Source organism: Zonotrichia leucophrys, chromosome 5, assembly GCF_028769735.1.
Source record: "Zonotrichia leucophrys gambelii isolate GWCS_2022_RI chromosome 5, RI_Zleu_2.0, whole genome shotgun sequence".
Lineage (NCBI taxonomy): Eukaryota > Metazoa > Chordata > Aves > Passeriformes > Passerellidae > Zonotrichia > Zonotrichia leucophrys.
The window spans coordinates 44641506-44656562 of record NC_088175.1 but is presented as its reverse complement, the minus strand read 5'-3'; the positions used below and the strand labels follow the sequence as shown (position 1 = coordinate 44656562).

The following is a 15057-nucleotide window of genomic DNA, read 5'->3' as shown; positions in this document are numbered from 1 at the left end:
GAAAGGCGTGGGTAAAACATAAGAGCTGCAAAATCCAGTCACCAAATTTACAGGAGGCCAGCTGAACAGGCCTAGTTGCATTTTCCCATCAACTCATCATGGTCAGTCTTTAATACTAAATTCAAAGGAATAAGGGATGCATAGAAGAAATCACACACACATCTCGTAAAACAAAATTTATCTTTAATTTGTAAGTGTCAACAGCAGTACAAAAGATGGAGTGATGGTGAATAGATTAAGGGTAGAGAGGACAGTCTTGAGGTAAATGAGCATAAATAGGCAGTCTTATAGACACTCCCCTGAGGGGTCTAAACCCCTATCATGGCATATACTGTATCACCCAAGGATGACATGTTTAACATATCAGGAAAGCACCTTGTGCAAAAAAAAAAAAAAAAAGAAAAAAAGAAAAAAAATTTATAAAATCCCTCCCACCCGAAACATGTAGGTAAGGTGCCAACGTACACCAGAACATACTGTATATGGACAGTGTCTTTCAATTTTGTCTTTTCCATCAATAACTGAGGCAGAGGAGGAGAAGACTCTTAAAAGTACCACTGAAAGATTATTTAATATTTAATTTACCTCACGTCAATACTGCACAACAAAATCCAAGAAGTCTGTTTATGCAATGAAGCAGAGCTAAGAATAACTATTCTCTTTCTTAATCTGAGAACAGATTTTTTTTCCTTAAATCAATATTCTTAGCAAACTTTTTTCTTTCTTTTTTTTTCTTTTTACTGTATCAAGAGGAGAGTGTGAGATGTGATGGCAACCTTTAAGTTCATTTAAAAACTTTACACTGGACTGTACAAGATTTTTTTTTTTTGATAAACTATTTACATTTTCAGACTTTAAAACATATTCAAAGCAGCAATAGACACTAGTTTTTCCTCTAAACGCCCAAATAATTACCGGCCATGGGCCCAGGTAGGTACCTGCACTGTATATAGAATTTCTACAAAGAAAACCTGCCCATTAAGTAGCCAGTGGCTGTTAAACAAGCAGCCCTCGCCAGTAAGAGCTGCACCCAGGGTGTTGCTATAGGAATCAAAGCATAGTACCTTGACAAGAGAGTCTCAGTTGTCCCAACAGCTCTACACAAACTTTACAATTTGAAACAGCAGCTAGCATGTCAGTCCAGCATGTCAGTGAATTGTGCTGATTAAATTAACATAGAGTACAATCTCACAATATACATCACAAACAAATTACAATGTCAGGAAATAAGAGTTACAGTAAGATAAGTTATGTAGTAACAGCTTATAAGCTTGTCTTAATGTAATAAAAAAAATTTTACATGGGAAATACAATAATGAATGAACATAAATGCTAAGCATTCTAGTTTGCTACAAGCTGAAGAAAGGTACAAGAAAAAAAAACAACATTGCTTTCTGGAAAGCAAAACACAAATGACAAAGGAAGACAAACGGAGAATGCACACTAGCAGGTCTGCAATGTGCAGCATACAAACAGTTAAATATTTGCACATTCCCCATATTCCAAGAGCACCAAGGACCTCACTTGTGGTTTTTAGAAAGCGGAAATTACAAAGCAAGCCATGTCACTAAGTTGCTTTATAGCTTTCATATTGCCATAAATACCAATTTGATAAGTTTTCCTTCAGCCCAGTTCACCCCACCCTACCCCTTTTTACCCAGCGTGTGAAATCTCAGAATACTTCTTTGTCACCATTTCCAACAATTCTGGCAGTTAAGAAAAGGCTCCAGATTAAAATGAAATTATTTTGCATATGCATTGTTTTTTTCCTTCTGTAGCAGGGCACTGCTACATATCAAAAATGTAGCTTGATCTGAGAAAAATCACAGATTTTAATGGGTTGTACCAAAAACCAAAAAAAGTTTAGAAGAAGTTTCTTTTAAAGGAAAAAAGTGTTTTGTAAATTATCAAATGAGGTCATTTAGTATTATTCTTTTAAAAGAACATGCTTAAGTAAGTGCCACCTTGAATCTTAAAAAAGCATGCAAAACACCAAGGGGTCCAAGCCCATTCATTAACTTCTCATAAAAGCATGAAGAGCTCTATCATACATCCTGCTGGCTGCATCTCCAGTGCAGTTGTTCTTGCTGTGGCCCTGGCTCAGCAAAGCTCACCCCACTTAGCACCAGCACTGTGACCACTGTGGAAGCACTGACATGCTTCATGTCAGGCAGGTAGGCAGGTGATTTTCTGGGGGAGGATGGGGCCTAAATCTTGTAGAATGTTTTGCTGGGAGATGATTTTGAAATGCCATGCCATTGATGTGGCCAAAAACCAAAATGCAGAAAGCCAGCCCGGAGATTAGATGGCAGTGGGAGGTGGCTGTGTTGTGTTTGTCCAAAGCAGAGGCTGCTCACAGCTGGCTGCTGTGCACTTTGCCCAGGGAGGTGCATTTACTGGGGCTAATGCTGCTGTTGGGTTTGCATTTCCATCCCAGAGCCATCCCTCTGTCTTTTCCCTCCCCCTGCACCTGAGTGCACTGATTTTGGAGCACTGAGTTGGGATCCTGTGAGTGCTCAGCAGGTGGTTTCACAAGCTAAATGGTGATGCCCAAACATACAGGCAGAGCAGAATCTGCACAGTTCTCCAGACTTGTTTCTGCACATAAACCCTGGAAAGCAGTATGGTTTCCATTGGGACCTTTCTCTTCCATTTTTGTAAAATAAGAAGTGAACTATTCTGGCTGGTACCAGACTGTTTGGGGAATCTCCTTCTCTTGAATATAAGTATTTAATAATTTTCCAAAAGAAAATATATTGTATCTGTTAATTAAATAAACTGTTCACAGAGAAAATAGTATTACTATATTAGTGCTCCTGAATGGAGTTATTTTTCCAGTCAGTTTCTAAGGGGCCTTGAACACAAAGCTTAAGAAGCAATTCCACGAATCCTCTCTGTGTATTGTGTGAACAATTTCTCTGGTGTTATAGCCTAATGTAACAAATACATGATTTAATGGATGTACAACATAAAACTTTGATATCACTGAGTCTTGCCTGCATTGCAAGGGCCATTTCAGTCATTTTAATATTTCAGGGATATGCTTTTGACTTCCAAATGTCATTCTTGTTAAGTAAAATATCTCATTGCTTTTACTTGGATTCAGAAGACTGTGTTTCCCATCGAATGTAGCCAAAATTTGACACGTTTCATGTATCAACTTTCTAAAAAAGAAGAAAGTATTTCCTGTTTGTGGAATATGCTATTAAAAATCAGAGGGAGCACAAGTGAGGCATCTTGCTGCCCCAGCTACAGGTCCACAATACTGCGCTCACACTGCGGGTGTAAATTCAGCATCTACATGAGGTACAGTGACTTGTCAGCATTTAATATGGACCAACATACACTGATATAGAACAAAAGTAAATACATAACTTATACTTCACTAAGTATCCATGAACAAAAAATAAAATTCTATTTCCTATGTTATATTTACACAATTTAAAAAAAATCTAAAATGAGATGGCAAATTCATCAAAAAACTTTGTTTTGAGCTCCGATTAACAAAGTAAAAATGTTGGGTTTCATCCTTATGATTGTCCATCCTTGATTTCTACTGACATTTTAGAGCCAATGTCGGCTAATAAATAGAATAACATGCTCATAGGCACAATTCAGATTCAAATATGTTCCTCCCACTCCCCCAGCCAGTAAATGCAATTTTTACCAGCTGGTGATTCCTGAACAGCCAGTCATTTTCGAGAATGCGGCTTTAACATACAGAGCATCAGCACTGAGGCAGGGCTGGAGCTAAAACAAAGTGTTCATACATACATGTATTTTGCATAAATAAATGAAATAACAAGACATAAAAATGACTCAAATCCGGCAACTGTGAGGCAGGCCCACACGAGTCGAAACAGATGACTTTTGTTCATGTAGTTTTCGTACAACAGTTTCACATTAGTCAGAAGTGATAAAAAATACCATTTATATCCAGTGCTTATAACACTTACGAAACAACATCTGTGAGTGTGTGTTTTTTTTGTACTACAAGCAAAATCAAGTTTCAGTCCTAAAGAACAGTCCTTTGTTCTCCACAAGCCTGCAGAATATTATTTTGGCATGGTCATAAAATTAAAAAAAAAAAAAAATTAAACTACTAATCTAAATGTTTGCTTTTGTGCAAAAAAATAATTACATAAAATACAATGCTAGCAATACAGCATTCTACCTATGCAACAAAACCAGGAAAAAAAAGAGAGCAAGAGAGAAAGTGACGTGGGGGGAGGGAGAAATACTTCTAACTGGAGAATTATGTAAGACATTAATAAATAGTCTTTTTTTTTTTTATGAAATAATGATGTCCTCCCCCCAATCTGAGCTGAATGTATTAAAACCAGTTCAAATTCCCAAGCTATTTTAAGAACAAAAAACCACTTTCTATCAGTACCTTAGCCAGCTTAAAGAGGACGCTCACCAGCTAATGACACAGCATATGCCTTTGAAGACTTGGCTAGACCAGTTTATTGCTTATTAGACATGGACTCAGAACACAGTTAAATAAATATTAAAAATATAGCTTTTTTTGTTCCAAATTACAAAATGGTCAGAGAAATTTGACCATTGTGTTTCTATGCCATTATCTTTATAAATTGTCCTGTAAATTGAACAATCTTCTTTGTCTCGGGGGGCCGTTCTCTCACATAGAAACGCGATTCCTACAGTGGCAAAAGTGGCTGTTTCTGACAGGACAGGGATCAGTGGGGCTGTCAGGAAGGAGACTGCTCCTCCACAGAGCATCCTGCCATTGCAGCTCACAGGAGTGTCTGCAGAGCAGGAGGCACAAGGACAGCCAGACTAGCACAGGCTCATTTTGCTGTCCGAAGCAAACCTGTGCAGCTCCATGAGAAGATGCTCAAGACTTCCAGAGGAGCTGCTCCAGGCCCCCTGGTACCTCTCAGCACGAGCCTGAATTTATCACCAGTGTGCTGAACACAGCCAATTCCAAATAAAAGAGTTGAGGATCTTCAGCACAGTTATTCCTCAGGCCTATTGGAACTGTATGTATATACAGTGATCTATTTGTGAACAGAAGTGGAGTATGAGGGGAAAAAATAAAGGCAGTTTCTCCTCCATCTTTGAAATCTAACAGAATCACAATCTTTGAATTGAATCTTGCATATTTCCCAGAATTTTCTCCAGTGATTGCACTGTTTCTAGAAGTAATACAAACAGAAATCTAAATTTCTATAGCACCTTACATCCCAAAGCTCTTGACGAGTCACATTCCCACATGACTAATATACAATAAATATTTTTGATGACCCATTTTCCAACCTTTGCTATTAGATATTTGAGTGTCCCTCCCTCCCCCACTTGGAGTCTCACAAATAAATCACTGCATAAATACTTAGGGTAGCACAGTTCCTTCAGGTGGCAATGGGAACATGATGTACAGAGCCATGATTTGCCACAGGTTCCTCTGGCCCTAAAAATTCAGCATGGTGGACTGTAAATGCAGTTTGGATTTGACATCTGCCCTTGCTAAGTGTAGAGGTTTATAACTATAAACACATTTTTAAGGGTATTTGTACTCTATGTACATATAAAAGTACTCACTTTATTTTGCAATACATATAGCAGAGTGTTTCCAAGTGCTCCTTGAACATACAGTGTTAGAGGAACAAGTGAATTTCTCACTCATAAAGGTCATGTTCATTTTAGTAGCAGGTGCACTTTTATTTTCATATACCTGTGTGATTTAGGGAGGGGAAAAGAAGAGGCTCTTTAAAATATCAATAAGGAATTGTAAGTGTAATGCCACCAACTGTACTTTTAAAAATAAATATTAAGTATTTGGACCCTTGACATTCTGGAATGAATAAATTATTTAAGAGAAAATGTGTTAAGACTGAATGCAAGGGTTAAAAGCAAAGGGGTAGAGAATGTAATCAGAGGTGGCCTCACACTGCTAAGACAGGCCTGTCCATAGCTGGTGATCGCTCTTTTGTGCTTACTTAAAATTTCACACTAATGGCACATCAAGAGGCAAAAGCAATTGGGCACATGCACTATGGCAACCATGTTCACTAATTAAGAATATCCTGTCTCCAGATTCCTGAGTACTTTACCATATTCTGGAAAAAAATTAGGTTTCATATATAATTTTTTTTAAGATGCCAAAGGATTGTCTAAGACTTTACAGTGTCTCCTTTAAGACTTTTTCGTTTAAATGTTAAGATTCAAAAGTTATGAAAAGTTTGGCACATCAGAAGTTCAGCTATACATATGGAAAAAAAATGGAATTCAGAGACTATTTTTTAAAGACAAGCTATGATGCACAGGTGTGCACACTTGCGGACTTGTTCTGTTTCACAATATGAAATCTGCAGTTTTTGTTTTCTAAAATAATCCAGAATAAAAACACATTCACAACCTGTAGGCTGGCACAGCATACCTGAGTGAGAATGTATAACCCCCATCTAAAACAGTAACTTAAACCTTTATCAGCATCCAAACGGAAAAAGACAAAAGGTAAGACTTGTAAGACAGCTATTGATTCATATAAGTTCTCAAGTCCTGATGTCTGATATTTATGTCTTCATCTAAATTAAAAAAACAAAACTAAACAAAAAAAACCCAAGTTCATGAAAAATTAGGGAAACAATCTGTCTCACACGATAAGAAACATTTAAGACCATTCTGCTGATGTAACTGTAGGAGCCACACATGCATGCAGGCTCTTTAAGAACTTTTGTTCAAAAAAACCCCAAAAAAACCCAAATGAGTCTGAGTACTTTAATTCTGTGAACACTCCTCAGTTGGCACTGACTGCCTCATGGGCTTCGTTTTCACTACTATAGTCTGATTTGGGATCATCCTCATAGTCCTCGTACATTTCTATTTCATCCTCTCCGTTTATCATTTCGTTTCCAGGAAGGCTTCCGCTGTCCGTCTTCATACCATAAGTGCTCTGGATGACAGGGATGCTGGGCTCAGGGCTGGCAGAGGTGCTGGAGCAATCTGATGTCATCTGAGGGGACGGCGTGGTGGTCGCCATGGTAATAGCACCAGGGTAGACAACTCCTGTTCCCGTGGTGATCGGAATCTGAGGCTGTTGTCTGCAAGGAAAAACAAGAGGGAAGTGTCACTGCCTCTGTATAGAGGAGGGAAGACCTTCTGCAAGTCCAAAGGAAGGAAAAGCAGGTAGTTTCCTAGGAAGGGTCCATGTATTCCTCTGGGCTCAGAGTCTTCTTTGGTATTCGTTCATTATCTCCCCCAAAGGACAATTGGGAACTAAAGTGTTTTCAGTCACTACCAGACATCCTTTCACGTACTCTACGTGCTTATTCAAACCATAATACAAACTGGCACTTGGACAGAGAACATCAAAAGGCTTCAGGTATCCTGTGATGCCTGCCTGCTACCAAAGACACCATGTATCCAAAATCTAAACTCGTGGCAAGAGCTTCTTTTAATGAGAGGACCTCAAGATTACCTAAAACAACAGAGAGAAACTGAAGTATCTAATTTACTATGTAAGTAGTACAGGTAGACTAGCCAGGTAGACTCCTATGGCACTTGGATATTCTTCTCACATTTGATTGCTGGCTGTTGACTTTTATTTGGATCCATCATCAGAATGTCATTTGCTTTTAAGGAATTTATGCGTAAGATGGGGCTTTTGAAGCTAAGTACTTGATACAAAAAGAAAACAAATCTGCCCTGGAAGATGCTGACTTTGTATTGACTAGCTATTGAACATATCTGCCTATTTGCATAATCTATTTAAAGAATCATACATTTCAAAGTATTCCCAACCTTCTTTGGAGCAATATTGACCCAGTAACAGTGAACTATTATAGACTTCAGCAGGAGAAACAGAGTCAGGTATGTTTGAATAGTCTACGGAATCTGCAACTTGACCACTATGCCATTCCATGCTAAATTCAAAAGGAAATTTTATAAACCAGTCTCACAATTTCCTAATCATTGGCCAAATCAATACAGAAAATAATGTTAAGCTTATTTAAAAAACTCTAAATGTCGAGTCTTTATTGTTCATTGATTAAATTTTAATTTTGATAAATATCACACTAGAGAGTTACAGGGAAGCTGCAGTCTTTTGGGTTTGGGTAGTGATACAGTGAAATCAGGAACACCCTGTGTAGCACACCACTGAAATAGTTTGCAGTCCTGCCACGGCTGGTACTGCTAGCCTGACTCTTACAGCCTCTGCACAGCTTGAGAAATTCAAACATCTGTTGTGTAAGTCTCGTACACCTGGCTAGCAGCGAGCAAAAATGCAGTAATTCATTTGACACAGTCATTATACTCCTGTTTGCAAATGATGATTTGCAGATGATTTACAAACAGCTTGGGATTTTTCACTAAATTTTCACTTTTTAAATGGTCTGATAAATGTTCTGTGAAAACAATTTTCAGCCAATGTATTTGCTTGCAAGTGATTTTCTGCAAACATCTTTCAATACTTTATCCATAAAATTGAACACCTACCTCACATGGGAACATTCCTGGTTTAGGATTGCATGCTTTCAGGAGTATAAGCTATTACTGCTAAAAACCCACAAGTATCTCCTCCACAACTTTTAGACACAGAAAATGAACACATTAATGAATGTTTCCACAAAGCAAAGGAAAAAGAAACCCACACAGGGTCAACAGAAAAATCGATGTAGTTGTCACCAGGCCATACACACTTAATTCTTTCCGATCTGCCGAAATAATAATCTTTCACCAGTATTTCTTAGAATAAATAAATAAATTCACAAAACAAAACATCACCAATTGTTCATCAAAGAATAGCATAACATCAATGCCAAATGATGCTTTGAGAAAAGTTTTCAAAACTCCTGTAACAGAAGTTGTAGAACTGACTCAAAGAATGATTGAGATAAAGCTGCTGCTGTGTTACAGCTGACATTAAGTATCAGAACACTAATATATCCACCTCTATACCTCTCCTCCCCAAAAGGCTTGTGTTTTTCAGAAGCAAATTGCCTTTTTACAAGCAGTAGAACAATTTTAAAAGTCTGCTTAAGACAATGCTGTGAGATACGTTGATGAAGTGATGGTTATCATTGTTAAGGCCTGAAGGAAAAAGCAATCCTGGTATTTCAAACTCAGTCAGCAGAACTGTTCTGCACATCCACATTTCTGTGGGACTGGGTACACTGTGTCCAAGTACCACACATTTCAAAGTGTAAATGGAGGTGGTCATCTGAGCACAAAGAAGCCAAATTCACAGAGGTACTTTTTGCTTGGGAGCACACCAGGCAAACGCATGGTGAGCTACTGAATTAATCTAATTGTCAAAGAACTTGATTGGTATAGCAGGAAAGTTAAAGGCTTACTGAATTTGTCATTCATAAATGCAGTCCTTTTTTACATGTTAAACAAAAATCAGACATGCTGTGCATGCCTGCTGCTGGCTGGGTAATAACTTTAAATTACCTATATCTCACTGTGGAACTGTAAACATGTGGTAACTGTACCACCTAATTGGAAAGGGTCTCAAATTGCTACCCATTTGCTAGCAAAAAATTTGCTAGCACATAAGCATGGGTACCTACACACCCCCTGTAACTGGACACCTACCTCTGATTTAATACCTGTTATTATTTAGAGCTGATCAGGTTGTCACTGTAAATTCTGCTCTAGCTGCTACATTACATCCCAGAAAGTCTTATTTTAAAATATCACAAATTATGTGGATGGCATATGTTACTAGAGTTGAGTGTTATAATTTTCTAAGTAATTAAGTTCTTTTGGGGAGGAAAACAGAGCATTTGTTTAAATTCCCACTATACTCCCTGAAAGGAAGAGTTGGAGTTTCTAACCTACAACTCTGGCCATTATATTTTCTTATATTTGTATATCTTAAAGGCATTCATGTTAATGGAGTCTTTTATTATATTAAATTCCACACATTGAATCATTGCCTTTAGCTAGAGTTTTACCATCATAGTACCTTGGAGGGGGAGATAAAAACATACTTTACCTGCAAGCTGCAGGTTACAATTCAGCTCAGTTGCACATGGAAGTTTTCAGCCTGTTAAGATTTCCAGAAAGCAACATTAATCTTCTGGTCTCTTCAGATCCATGAGGAATGGTGGCCATCTCTATTTTCCCTGGATTCAAACCACTCCTGCCCCCATCATCTCCTCTTTGCATAAGAAATCCTCATGTGGACAATTTCTAGGGGTCACTCTTCTCTGCTCTGCCAGCACTGATAACTTGCCTGTCCTCTCTGGGGCTTAAAATTTGGCCCAAAATATTTAAGTAAATATAAAAATGTAAGTAACAAGAAAATTCTTAGCCAAACTGACCTGCTTACAAATTTGTGGCATTAATATTCTTAGTATTTTCCTGGAGAATGTTCCTCTTTTGACTTTTGCCAAACCAGCCAAACATTTAAATTGGCAAACGATCATTGTTTTCTGATCCCTTCCCAACCATTTTCTGACAGCTATTTAAACGTCTGAAGCAGAAATTGATTGCATCAAGCAAAACGCTCATATGTTACACACCCCTGAAACTTACATTCCCATAAGGAATGAAATAACAGTAAATCTCACAAAAGCACCCATTGTGTACTTGCTTTAAGTTCAAGCTACAGGAGTATAATATTACAGACTTATTCAAAACCATAGCCTAGCAACATTCAGACTACGTGTGTACAGTAGTTATAAACACTATAAAGGCTTTATTCTAAACATCTTACTCTGGTAAAGCACAGGAAAAAAAAGTTAGTGCTTACATCATTTTGCAGAGAAATGCATATAGCATATACTTCTATTTAGAGTGTATTAGACTGTAAAAATGACTGAGCAATGAATTATCTTTGTAAGACAAGGCAACACAAGACAGACTCAACTTAAAATACCTGAATTTATGGTTTATATATGATCCATTTGTTAGCTCACATTTATTTATGCATTACAAAAAACTACTATTGAGGATAAATTGTAAATCACTAGAAGTCTGTTTGGGATTAACTTATGCTGAAGGTATCATTCACAAGTTCCATTAATAATTTTACTATTAAAAATAACTCATTTTAAGCTATTTTAAAGACAAAGCTGGCTCCAGATTCAGCTTCCCCTATATTGAAAGCAGCAATTTTTTAACATACTCTGCATTAAACATGAATTATTTCAGTACATTATCTGCCTCATTTGGAACAAAATTCATTCACGTAGGGATGCAGTGGAAGGCCTACGCACACTGTAAGTTCCACTCTGTTGTTTAGAATACTTGGCAGTTCACAGATTTTGTTCTATTACAATTACAATTATCTGAAAACATTAATTTCCTGGCCAATTTATTCCAAGAAATCTTCACTCTCATTCAATTCTTTTGGAGGTTTTTCTTCAAAAATCAGAACAAAACCTAGCCATTCATTAGCTTATTTCTCTATTGTATTTTAAATCCTGGCTAGTTTGTATCTTGAAATTCTTTAAACTTCCTTTTTGCATCTCACCAAAATTTGTCAAAGACTGTGGTTCAGTGAAGTGAGCAATGTGAGCCTTTTGAAACAAAAACGTTTGAGCCATGGAGAACTCAATGCTTGTGGTGGGGGGTTGTACCCATAGCAGAATTATCCTGTGTTAGCCAGTGGCTCACCTAAGGGAGTCTGACAGGAACTAGCCTTTAATGGATTGCCTAAAACATAAATGGACATTTGGTATAAGAAAAATGCCAACACAATTATGAAAAATATATTTTTCTTGCTTTTTACTATTTCCTTTAGCTACCTGCTTTGAATGTGTATCTGACTCTTCACACATCTCTTACTTATCTTTTTATTCTGTCATGATTTTCTGTTGCCATTTTGTGTGCCCATTCCCAATTTAATTGGTTTGTTCTTTAAAAAAAAAAGGCAACAAAAAAAACCCCAGTAGTACTTCAAGCAGTATGAAGCACTTGGCACATTTCATTGGAATCTATTTTGTACTTTTGTTCTCTATCTTCCACTGAAATATTTACTGTAAACACAGAGCATATTCAATCCGAAAAACCACATTTGTCTCTTATTTCACTGAGAAGAGGAAACAGCATCTCAACTCTCACGTCTACAGTTCTGAAGGACGATTTATGTTGTTCCATCAAAACAGTGGAAAAATAATGGGGGTGTGAGGTCAGTTAGGAAAACTGTTCCAGCTGATGCTTTATGTGATATTTATGTTAAACACAGGGAAGAGTAAGTTTAAGAAGCTGATGGGCTCACTTACTGTGTTTCACTTAGTTATAATCTGATTTGGAAGAAATGTTGCTTTTCATTACTTAGTAAACTATTCTGCTGAGACAAATGATTCCATGCTTTATGTTTCAGTTCAAAAAAGATGTTCTAGTCTGTTTTTTTCACTAATTTTACTTGGTGTCTTCCAATAAGTTTGTTTTAAATTATTCTTGAGGGAAAAGGGGAATTTGGGACAACAGTGGGAAGTCACAGGGAAGTATAAATTATTCTTTTTTTTAATCTCAGCCTGTGATTCCTCAGGACTGTAATCTATATTTACATTGTACAGCAACATGGATCTCATTTCTTCTCCATTGAATGCACACATTAGACTTCATACTCCTTTTCCATCACTTGCACAACTAAAACTCACTGGTTTTGGTAAAGTCCAGTGCATCATCATATAACTGCACAGAGGTAGTTTACTTTAAACTTCTTCAACATCAATAGAACAATCAATGGTGAAGTGGACTTAGCATAAATAGAAATTAGAAACAATCTCTTCAAAAAAATGGTGACATTCTCATTGTCTTCATGATCACACTGTTGGATATATGATAAAGATGATACATCTAGGTTGCACCAGTTTAGTTTTGAATAGCCTTCAGTATATATATATTTTAAGAGGAATTCACTCTTTCAGTAGACACTTTTAGAATTTTCTTAAATCCATCCTCAATATTCACTCCCATTTACCCATCACATTTAATGTGTAAAATGCTACTGCTTAATGCTGTTTTGAATTAGCAAACAATTCTCAAATTGTTCAGACTGCTGTTTTGGCATTTCTTTTGCATTTCTTGTCTAGATGTGATTTGGTCTGTCAATCTGCTTTGGAAGACGTAAGCTAGAATTTCATTCCCTCAATCTGAATATAATTTGTGATGTGCTATATAAATTCAGATTTCTATTTAGAATCCTATGTGCAATTTTGATGGAAGACTATTAGTAAACAATTTCCCTTAGACTGAAGAATAAAAAAAACAATGTCATAACTATAGACTGGAAGGCTATTTCAAGATATCAAAACAACTTCTATTTACTGATTGAAGAAAGAGCCCACATTGTTGCAGGCTGTACCACAAAATAATTGACTGCAACAGGAGTTCTGCATCCCAAGCCAAAAATGAGGGCACATAATCAACGTCAAGGTCAATTATCTGGTGGTGAAGTACCCAACAAAAGGAGACTATTGTGATTAGAGAAATAAGCAGAACATTGAGAATTTGGAAAGGCTGGCACTGGAGACAGCTTTTAGACTCTTTGTAAATCACCAGAAACATTGTGTTAGAGCACTGAGCATCACAGATAATTCATAAAAAAAAAAGAAACAGGAGCGAAAAATCAGTTATGGTGCAGTTGTTTCACTGGACTTTTGTTATCCTTAGCCTGTAGATGTTTTATAGTTCTGCTTTCTCTGCTGAACACCAGAGGAAAGAGCCCTAAAAACACACACAGTGTTCTTAAAACTGTGCCAGGATCTTTTTGGGCAATACATTTTGAGTTATAAATCTACCCAGTCTGTGCACTACTTGAAAGACTTCTTCTAAAACTTATGTTAAAAAAAAATAATTCATACTTCTCTATATAAAACAATTCCTAGTATCTTCATACCTTGATATCATTCATTTGTGTGTGTTCCTCATGCAACTGCTATTACTCCTCTCCCTTTCCCCCCTCTCCTGACTCCTATTCTACACAGGAATAATCCTTTGTGTTCCTCTCTTTGTTCTTTTCTTAATTTAGGAAATGATGCTGGAGTCATTACTAACCCAGAATGGATTAGCTTACTAAAAACTCACAAAAGACATGATTCAAACCTTTCAGGCTAATGGGAAACAACTTCTTTTGCCTTTAAAGAATTCCACAATCAGTCTCATAATCAGCATTCAGTGGCAAGCCGATAGCTCCATATTCCATCTTATGTTTTTAATAAGGTCTTACCGGTTCAAACCCTTTCCCTCTAAATGACATTAGTCAGTGACTTAAACAGATAACTCTATTTGGTTTCAAACAGCGTGCTCCATCTTGGAAAACAATGGCAGCAATTGTACTCACCCCACGGTAAAAAACTGCCTCATCTCCTGCCTCCGAGACCTCATCAGCTGCTTGTACTCCCCAATGCGCAGCTTCTTCCCATCCACGATGCAGGTGCGTTTTGGTCGAGGCTTGTACTTGTAATTGGGGTACTTTTCTAGGTGGATCTTACTTAGTCGTGCCTGCTCTTCGTAATAAGGTTGTTTCTCTTGGTTTGACATGGACTTCCAGCGAGATCCTATGGACACAAAATGTCAGTGAGGGCTCAAGTAAACTGGGCTTGGCTGTGCACATACACAATTCAACACGCCTTCTCTCGCCATAATAAATTTTAATTAAGTTCATTAAATAAACTGATTTAAATTTACATCAGTCTGCACATATACTGGCTTGCACAAGCTGAGACACCCTAAAAGAACCCTGACTTTCAGATATTGCTGCAGACCAAGCATATGTAAATCTCTATTAAGTAGGGTGCACTTAAAATCAATAGTTAAGTCTCAAAATCTCAGCCTTGTGCTGCAAAACAGACTACTTAATTTTTTACAATAAGAGCATTAATCTGTGAGTAATTCCATACCTCTGTAATACCACGCACACTATGGTGGTTAAGGAAAGTCTGCAGCCATACTTTCACTGTTAAAAGCCTAACACATTGCCTAGGGACACAGGCTTCTTTGATATTTTTATGAGAATTTGGTTTATACACTCCTGCTAATAGATATTAATAGCTTGCTATGTAGCAGGAAAAAAAGTATCAAACCTTATAGATTCACCAAAATTATGAACAATCCCTTGCTGTCTGGGCGTCTTAA

The 15057-nt window shown here is 37.2% G+C and overlaps 1 protein-coding gene across 6 annotated transcripts in view; it reads right to left on the bottom strand.

The window, feature by feature from the left end:
- Window positions 1–263: 263 nt before the first annotated feature.
- The window catches only part of SOX6 (SRY-box transcription factor 6), a 364152-nt gene continuing 349358 nt past the window's right edge, over window positions 264–15057 (bottom strand). For all 6 annotated transcript variants that reach the window (XM_064714999.1, XM_064715000.1, XM_064714996.1 and 3 more), the window contains 2 exons: window positions 14264–14480; window positions 264–7064 (listed from right to left, as the gene is read on the bottom strand). In XM_064714999.1, coding sequence (XP_064571069.1) covers window positions 6761–7064; window positions 14264–14480 — 521 coding nt within the window. In that variant the 3' untranslated portion in view covers window positions 264–6760. The remainder of the gene's footprint in view (window positions 7065–14263; window positions 14481–15057) is intronic.